The sequence below is a fragment of the Argentina silus genome (genome assembly GCF_951799395.1).
Source record: "Argentina silus genome assembly, chromosome: 11".
NCBI classification, from domain to species: Eukaryota; Metazoa; Chordata; class Actinopteri; order Argentiniformes; family Argentinidae; genus Argentina; species Argentina silus.
Window position 1 is genome coordinate 1,966,318 of NC_139665.1, and position 8,868 is coordinate 1,975,185.

At 50.0% G+C, this 8,868-nt stretch overlaps 1 protein-coding gene across 1 annotated transcript in view; it reads left to right on the top strand.

Moving 5' to 3' along the window:
- Positions 1-8,868, top strand: part of atp1a3a (ATPase Na+/K+ transporting subunit alpha 3a) — a gene marked incomplete at its 3' end in the record, with an annotated part of 18,948 nt that overhangs the window by 7,192 nt on the left and 2,888 nt on the right. Inside the window, exons 2-10 of the mRNA XM_083680534.1 lie at positions 1,118-1,225; positions 1,619-1,678; positions 2,225-2,428; positions 3,059-3,172; positions 3,488-3,622; positions 3,968-4,085; positions 5,780-6,048; positions 8,131-8,329; positions 8,615-8,859. Coding sequence (XP_083536660.1) covers positions 1,118-1,225; positions 1,619-1,678; positions 2,225-2,428; positions 3,059-3,172; positions 3,488-3,622; positions 3,968-4,085; positions 5,780-6,048; positions 8,131-8,329; positions 8,615-8,859 — 1,452 coding nt within the window. The remainder of the gene's footprint in view (positions 1-1,117; positions 1,226-1,618; positions 1,679-2,224; positions 2,429-3,058; positions 3,173-3,487; positions 3,623-3,967; positions 4,086-5,779; positions 6,049-8,130; positions 8,330-8,614; positions 8,860-8,868) is intronic.

Consider the following 8,868-nt stretch of genomic DNA (forward strand, 5'->3'; position numbering starts at 1 on the left):
TCCGCCGGCCTCCCCTGGTGTAGGGTACACAGCCGGAGGCTGACACAGTCTGTCTGTGTGGTGTGGGTACATGTGGTAGTCTGTGGGCCCTGTCGGACTCTCTGCCTGTTAGAACCCCGTCAGGGATCTGTCATGTGCTTCGGATAGAGACGGCCATGTGAAGGCCTTCTCATTGGTCCTTCTGTGGCAGAGCACTCACAACAAGGCTGGCATTGTTCACATAGAGGGAGGGGAGGGAGGGAGGGAGGGAGGGAGGGGTGGAGGGTGGGAGGGAGAGGTGGAGATGGGGATGCTTTATTGTCCACCCCCCCCCTCCCCCATGTTTGATCAATTTAAAGTAGCTATTCTGCTACGGATAAAAGATGTTTTGTTGGAGCGTTTCCTTGCCAACGGGGCCGTGAACCTGTGGCCTGACGGTAGGCATTCAAAAGAGCTGTGAAGTGGATGGGACCGATCCTCCAAAACCTTTTTGGAGGTCAGTTGGAGGTCAGCTTTGAGGTTGTGGATTGTGAGTTGTGGTTTGAGGTTGTGGTTTGAGGTTGTGGTTTGAGGTAGAGGTTTGAAACTGATGAGCACACACGTGATTAAGAAGCAGAGAAGGGCAGTTACTATTGAAATAGTATCAGATCTGGAAAATGCTATATTACCTATTTCCATTTTGTTCTACCCTTGTATCCCGTCTTGAGCTGACAAGTAAGACCATGTTTACCATGGTGAGACCATCAGTCAGTGGTAATACAGTCTTACCTATCAGTATGCATACATCCACTGCACCATGAACCTAATGGGTCTGATACAGAGACCTACAGGAAGGGTTTCTGGATGACTCTACAGTTAATGTACCTGTCCCCTTATTAACACATTGAGACGTTCAGACATTCATAATTATAATCTGTCCAGTTGGTAAACGCTGCTCTGTGATGTCATCGTTTGTGGGTGGAGAATGAATGGAGGCAGCTGGATCTCTGACAGCACCAGCTGACCTGGTGCCTCGCATTACTCAGAACCCCAAAACGTTCTGGAGCAGCATTGAGGCTTTCAGAACCGATGACTCCCCTGTTCTGACCCAGACCTGTCAGGGATTGGTTGTTGACTGTGTGTTGTGTCCCTCCTGCAGTACGGACGGTCAGACAGCTACCGCGTAGCGACCACGCAGGACAACGATGAGAAGGAGTCCCCCAAGAAGAAGGGGGACCTGGATGACCTGAAGAAGGAGGTTCCCTTGGTAGGTAGCCGAGAATAGAACCCTAGAATATCCCCTAGAATAGAATCCTACAATAGGACCCTACAATAGGACCCTAGAATAGAACCCTAGAATATCCCCTAGAATAGAACCCTAGATAAGGACCCTAGAATACGACCCTAGAATATCCCCTAGAATAGAACCATAGAATATTCTCTAGAATAGAACCCGAGAATAGAACCCTAGAATAGAACCCTAGAATAGAACCCTAGAGTAGAACCCTAGAATAGAACCCTAGAATAGAACCCTAGAGTAGAACCTAGAATATCCTCTAGAATAGAAGCCAGAAAATGTCATTACTCCATATTCACAGTATTTGTACAATCATATGAATGAAACCAGATTCATTCAATGTTTTCATCTTTTCTCTCGTAGACGGAACACAAGATGTCCATCGAGGAGGTCTGTCAAAAGTTCAACACTGACATCGTCCAGGTAAGAGAGCTTTCCCTAACAGCTGACTAAAGCCTGCCCACGTCCATACTGGGTCTTCTGCTGCATCTTCCTCCACATCAGAACACGTGCTCAGTGTGATGACAACCAGTGGAACAGAAACAATGTTAATAATTCATCACTATTAATAATGAATATTAATAATTAATTTAATGTGTGTTAGGCAATATGCATATTAGGCTAGAGGAGACCACTTTGTTGTTGTTTGAATCCCAGAAGTCAACCACAGTAAAACAGCATGATGAGTTGAGTGTAGCTAAATTGAGTTATTCATTGAATATAAAAACCAAAAACCTGTACCTCAGGGGAGGCTGGCGGAGGTAGAAATTGGAGGACGGAGCTCATTGGTATGCATGGAATGGAATGAGGAATGATATCAACGGTATCAGGTGTGTTTGATACCGTTCCTCATTCCGTTCAATATATTACAATGAGATTTCTATCTCCTCCAGCCTCCACTGCTCTACATACTGAATACAGAGTCATAGTAACAGCTCTGTTCCCCCCCCCCCCCCCCGCCCCCCCCAGGGATTGACCAATGCCAAGGCCGCAGAGTTCCTAGCCCGTGATGGGCCCAACGCCCTGACTCCGCCCCCCACCACCCCAGAGTGGGTCAAGTTTTGTCGCCAGCTCTTCGGGGGTTTCTCCATCTTGCTGTGGACCGGCGCCATCCTCTGTTTCCTGGCCTACGCCATCCAGGCCGCCACCGAGGACGAGCCTGCCGGGGACAACGTGAGTGAGAGGCATGGCTGCCTACCCTGGGGAGCCAAAATGGCTGCCTACCCTGGGGAGCCAAAATGGCTGCCTACCCTGGGGAGACAAAATGGCTGCCTATCCTGGGGAGCCAAAATGGCTGCCTACCCTGGGGAGCTAAAATGTCTGCCAGGGGATCGAGGGGTGGGAGAGTAGGGATGGCTCCAACATGGCTGCCACCCTGGGCAGGGATAGAGGGGTGGGAGAGTCGAGATGTGTGAGAGGGGCTCCAAAATGGCTGCCACCCTGGGGAGCCAAAATGGCTGCCACCCTGGGGCTCCAACATGGCTGCCACCCTGTGGCTCCAAAATGGCTACCATCCTGGGGCTCCAAAACATTTTGTTTGAATTTTTCTTCATGAGGTCATAACATTTCAAAAGGGTTCTCACAACATTTGTTGTTGTTTCTACAACACAGAAACCCAGCTGAGTTTCTGTATTGTAGAAACAACAAAAAATGCACTGTTTCATCCACTGAAATGTCATGAATGACACCATGTCTCTCTCTCTCTCTCTCCCTCTCTCTCTCTCTCTCTCTCTCTGTCTCTCTCTCTCTCTCTCTCTCTGTCTCTCTGTCTCTCTCTCTCTCTCTCTCTCTCTCCCTCCTCAGTTGTACCTGGGTATCGTGCTGTCTGCCGTGGTCATCATCACCGGCTGCTTCTCCTACTTCCAGGAGGCCAAGAGCTCCAAGATCATGGAGTCCTTCAAGAACATGGTGCCCCAGGTAAGACATTAACATTTTACATAAGGTAAGAGTGTCCTGTATGTGGTCTGCAGGGGAAAAACTCTGCCCCTTTGCCCTGCCACTCACAAAGTGCCCTCCAAGGTGCCCTTCGAATCACATGCACAGTGTGGCAGAAACAACGTTTAGATTCGACAAGGATCTTCGTCTCTGGATGGAAACGTTGTCTGCCTCTCCTTTTGGTTTCAAATCGAAACGTGTTTTGGTTCATAAAGGTACATCATGGAGCATTCTGAGTGTGCAAGCTCGTTAAAGGTTCACGGTTGACCTCTGACCTGTCTCTGTGTCCCTCCGCAGCAAGCCCTGGTGATCCGCGAGGGGGAGAAGATGCAGATCAACGCAGAGGAGGTGGTGGGGGGAGACCTGGTGGAGGTGAAGGGTGGAGACAGGATCCCTGCTGACCTCAGGGTCATCTCCTCCCATGGCTGCAAGGTACACACACACACACACACGCACACACACACACACACGCACGCACGCGCACACACACACCTTGTTTACAAAAAGTGCTGTACAAATAAAGATATATTATTATTATTATTATTATTGTTATTATTATTATTATTATTGTTATTATTGTTATTATTACTGTTATTATTGTTATTATTATTATTATTATTATTATTATTATTATTATTATTATTATTATTATTATTGTTATTGTTATTATTGTTATTATTATTGTTATTATTGTTATTGTTATTGTTATTATTGTTATTATTATTGTTATTATTGTTATTGTTACTGTTATTGTTTAATGTGTTTCTCGTGTCTCAGGTGGACAACTCGTCCCTGACTGGCGAATCAGAGCCTCAGACCAGGTCACCTGACTGTACCCATGACAACCCCCTGGAAACACGCAACATCGCCTTCTTCTCCACCAACTGTGTTGAAGGTCCTCTTCATCATCTTCATCATCATCATCATCAGCCTCTCCTCTTCCCCCTCCTCCTCCACCTCCTCTTCATCATCATCAGCCTCTCCTCTTCCCCCTCCGCCTATTCCTCCACCTCCTCTTCATCATCATCATCAGCAGCAGCAGCAGCAGCCTCTTCCTCCTCCTCCTCCTCCTCTTCATCATCATCATCATCATCATCACATCACCCCATTTCATTTCTCTCATTTCTCGACTTTCCATCCTCCATTTGGTCTTGTTCTCTTTCCCTCCCCCCTCCTTCCCTCCCTCCCCCCCTCCTTCCCTCTTTCCTTCCTCCCCCCTTCCCTCCCCTCCCTCCCTCTTTCCCTCCCTCCCCCCCCCGTCCCTCCCTCCCTCCCCTCGTCCCTACCTCCCTCCCTCCCTCAAGGGCAGAGTGCTGCCATAGCAACAAGTCACTCTTCATTTCAACATCCACTCAACCCAATGCCCACGCACACTCTGCCTCTCTCTTCATCTGCTCTCTCTCTCTCTCTCTCTCTCTCTCTCTCTCTCTCTCTTCTCCTCCCTCTGTTTTCAATTCCCTGTGTTGCCTACCCCCTTCTATTTCTATCTGTCCACATCGCTCCCTCTTCATTTCTCCCTCTCTCTATATCCCTCTCCCCCCCTCTCTCTTTCTCTCTCTCTCTCTACCTCTTCACCTCTCCCTCTTCATCTCTCCCTCTTCACCTCTCTTTCTCTCTCTCTCTTCCTTTCATCTTGAGTCAATATTGGTTTTGGAGTATCCTTCCTCCTCACAGTCCAGCGGGCTAAGAGCCTTGTTAATGGAGGACTCTGGGGAGGACTGTCACGGGCTCGCTTCCTCCACCACAGAGAATGGCGTATATCGCCCCTGTGTGGTGGAAAGGGTGCATTACACTGTAGTCCATTGGAATGTCATACAGGGGCAACAACGTCCTTCTAAAGCCTCAACTAAAGGGGACAACATGCACTCTTAATGTCTTCCTCTTGTATGGCAGAAATATTTGATGTATAATTACACACAATTAATAATTCATTGATAATTCAGATTAATAATTCAAGGACCGTGTTTGTTTGTCAACGAGCGGTGAGGTGCCTCTGATGGTATACGCCCAGGAAATAACCCAGGAAATAGATGAGTCACACCTGGCACACCTGGCACACCTGGCACACCTAGCACACCTGGCACACCTGGCACACCTAGCACACCTAGCACACCTGGCACACCTGGCACACCTGGCACACCTAGCACACCTAGCACACCTGGCACACCTAGCACACCTGGCACACCTGGCACACCTGGCACACCTAGCACACCTAGCACACCTGGCACACCTGGCACACCTAGCACACCTGGCACACCTAGCACACCTGGCACACCTGGCACACCTAGCACACCTGGCACACCTAGCACACCTGGCACACCTGGCACACCTAGCACACCTGGCACACCTAGCACACCTAGCACACCTGGCACACCTGGCACACCTAGCACACCTAGCACACCTAGCACACCTAGCACACAGAACAAAGACCGCACAACATGATAGGATGCCCACGCTGACTTCAGGGGAGGCTGCGGGAGGTAGAAATCGGAGGACGGGCTCATTGTAACCCCCCTCTCTCTTCTCTCTACCGCCCCCTACAGACAGATTAACCCCCCTCTCTCTACTCTCTACTACCGCCCCCTACAGGCACGGCGCGCGGCATCGTGGTGTGTACCGGCGACCGCACAGTGATGGGCCGCATCGCCACGCTGACCTCGGGCCTGGAGACGGGCAAGACACCCATTGCCAAGGAGATCGAGCACTTCATCCACCTGATCACGGGCGTGGCCGTGTTCCTGGGCCTGTCCTTCTTCATCCTGTCCATCATCCTGGGCTACTCCTGGCTGGAGGCCGTCATCTTCCTCATCGGCATCATCGTCGCCAACGTGCCGGAGGGGCTGCTGGCCACCGTCACTGTGAGGGAGGGGGGACGCCATGGGGGGGGGGTTGTATTTGTGCGTGGGGCGGGGGCGGGGGGTTGTTGTGTGTTAATGCGTGTGTCTTTGTGTGTGTGTGTGTGTGTGTGTGTGTGTGTGTGTCTTTGTGTGTGTGTGTGTGTGTGTGTGTGTGTGTGTGTGTGTGTCTGTGTTTGTGTATCTCTGTGTGTGTGTGTATTTCTGTGTTGTTTTTATCTGTGTGTGTGTATCTGTGTGTGTGTCTCATATCTCTGCTTCTGTATTCGTGGTGGTGTTGTTCTGTGGTATCGGTGTTTGTGTTTGTGTGTTCCAGGGGAGGCTGGCGGTGGTAGAAATCGGAGGACGGCCTCGTTGTAATGCACGGTAGGGAATGAGGAACGGTATCAAACACAGCGTGCATTACAAAGAGCCTGTCCTCCGATGTCTACCTCCACCAGCCTCCCCTGCTGTGTTCTAATACCTCTGTAAGCATTTCTACCTGTGTGTGTGTGTGTGTGTGTGCGTGTGTGTGTGTGTGTGTGTGTGTGTGTGTGTGTGTGTGTGTGTGTGTGTGTGTGTGTGTGTGTGTCTCCCGATGCTTCTGAATGTGTCTGTGTCGATATCTCTCTCTGTGGTGGTGAAGTACAGTGTTTGTTGTGTATCTCTTTCTCTCTCTCTCTCTCTCCCCTCTCTCCATCTCTCTCCAGCAGCCTGTGTGTGTGTTTGTGTTTGTGTGTGTGTACCTGTATCCCTCTCTCCTCCCTACCTGTCTATCTCTCTCTCTCTCTTTCAGGCTCTCTCTGCGCCTGAGTCATTTCAGTGACATCACTGGTCAGTTGTCTCCCATGACAACTGTTAAGAGAGACTGCTAGCTAGCGAGCGAGCTAACGTGGGAATGCTAGGCTGTAGGTTGCGCTGCGCTGCTTGGCTAGGTAGCTCTGTATGGCCTGTGGATCTGCCATTAGCGTTAGCATGCTACACTGCTCTGGGCTAGCTTTTTTCTGCTTCACTCTGTCCTGTGGTCTTTCCTTCTCTCTCTCACTCTTTCTCTGTGTGTCTCTCTCTCTCTCTCTCTCTCTCTCTCTCTCTCTGCATTGCTGTTCTGGGCTGAGAACTATATTGTAGGAATCAGGGGAGGCTGGTGGAGGTAGAAATCAGAGGACAGGCTGATTGTAATGCATGGAACGGAAAGAGGAACGGTGTCGAACACGTTTTTGTTGTTGTTTGATACCATTCCTTATTCTGTTCCATGCATTACAATGAGCCCGGCCTCCGATTTCTGCCTCCACCAGCCTCCCCTGATTGTAGGACTGTCCTCGACTTTAGTGCATTTTGCTGTAGTGGAGGTTTTGGTGAAGGCTTGCATGACTCCAGACCTGAAGGGTAGGGGTGGTTTAATATTAGTCTATATGAGTAATATTTTCTTAAAGGGGCATTTAAAAAAAAAAAAGAGATATTTTTAATTGATTGATATTTTACCATTGATTCTTGAATAATGTCACTTATAAATGCCTCATTGGCTTAGTTCGACTGTCTGACCCCGTCATTTACATTTACATTTTTACATTTATGGCATTTAGCCAAAGCGACTTACAACAAATACTCTTGTTTAAGCAAGTGAATCATTTATCAATCAGGCGTCATAAGATGAAGTAATCAATGCTCAGACCAGGTCCAAGAGCCATCCGAACCCCAAACATTACCTTGTTTTACTCCATCCATCATTTTGATCTCATGGATGGTCAGTCCTTGCATCCATAGCTCCCTCTACTGGATGTATGTGGGAGTGGTTCAACACTTCTCCAGCCCCATCCATCAGCTGCTTACCAAATGACGTGGCGGGGAGAACACTTTGTTATTGTTTGAATCGCGGATTGCCCCTTTAAGACATGCAAGTCATTGATTGGTTTCAGGCTCTAGGGGGGAGTGGTTTTAGGGTCCTGGAGTTGTGCAACCCATGTTTTTGCTTTTATGACTTGACGCTAATATTCTCTTTCTGTCTCTTTTCTCCGTGTCACTTTCTTCTTTCTCTCCAAATATCTACCGCTTTTTCCTTCCTTTTCTCTCTCTCTCCTCCCCTCCTCCCCCCCCCCCCCCTCCCAGGTGTGTCTGACCCTGACAGCCAAGCGCATGGCCCGTAAGAACTGCCTGGTGAAGAACCTGGAGGCGGTGGAGACCCTGGGCTCCACCTCCACCATCTGCTCCGACAAGACGGGCACCCTGACCCAGAACCGCATGACCGTGGCCCACATGTGGTTCGACAACCAGATCCACGAGGCCGACACCACAGAGGACCAGTCCGGTGAGGGGAGGCTGGGTCAGGGGGGAGGCTGGGGAGGCTGGGGTGGCTGGTGGAGGCTGGGGAAGGCTGGGGGAGGTAGAAACTTACATCAGGGGAGGCTGGGGGAGGTAGAAGTCGACCCAACAACCTTCCTGTGACAATATTGACGATAATTCATGGCCTCTCTGGAATTATTGATTAATTATTGATCATATTTCTACTGTATTCTGTGACGACCGACCAGTCATCTTCCTCAGTCTAACTAATACCCCCCTCCCCCCCTTACCCCCCCCCCCCCCCCCCCAGGCGCCTCCTTTGATAAGAGCTCAGTGACGTGGGTGTCCCTGTCCCGGGTGGCGGCGCTGTGTAACCGGGCCGTGTTCAAGGCGGGTCAGGACCAGCTGCCCATCCTGAAGAGGGACGTGGCCGGGGACGCCTCAGAGTCGGCGCTGCTCAAGTGCATCGAGCTGTCCTGCGGGTCGGTCCGCACCATGAGGGACAAGAACAAGAAGGTGGCAGAGATCCCCTTCAACTCCACCAACAAGTACCAGGTAGGTACA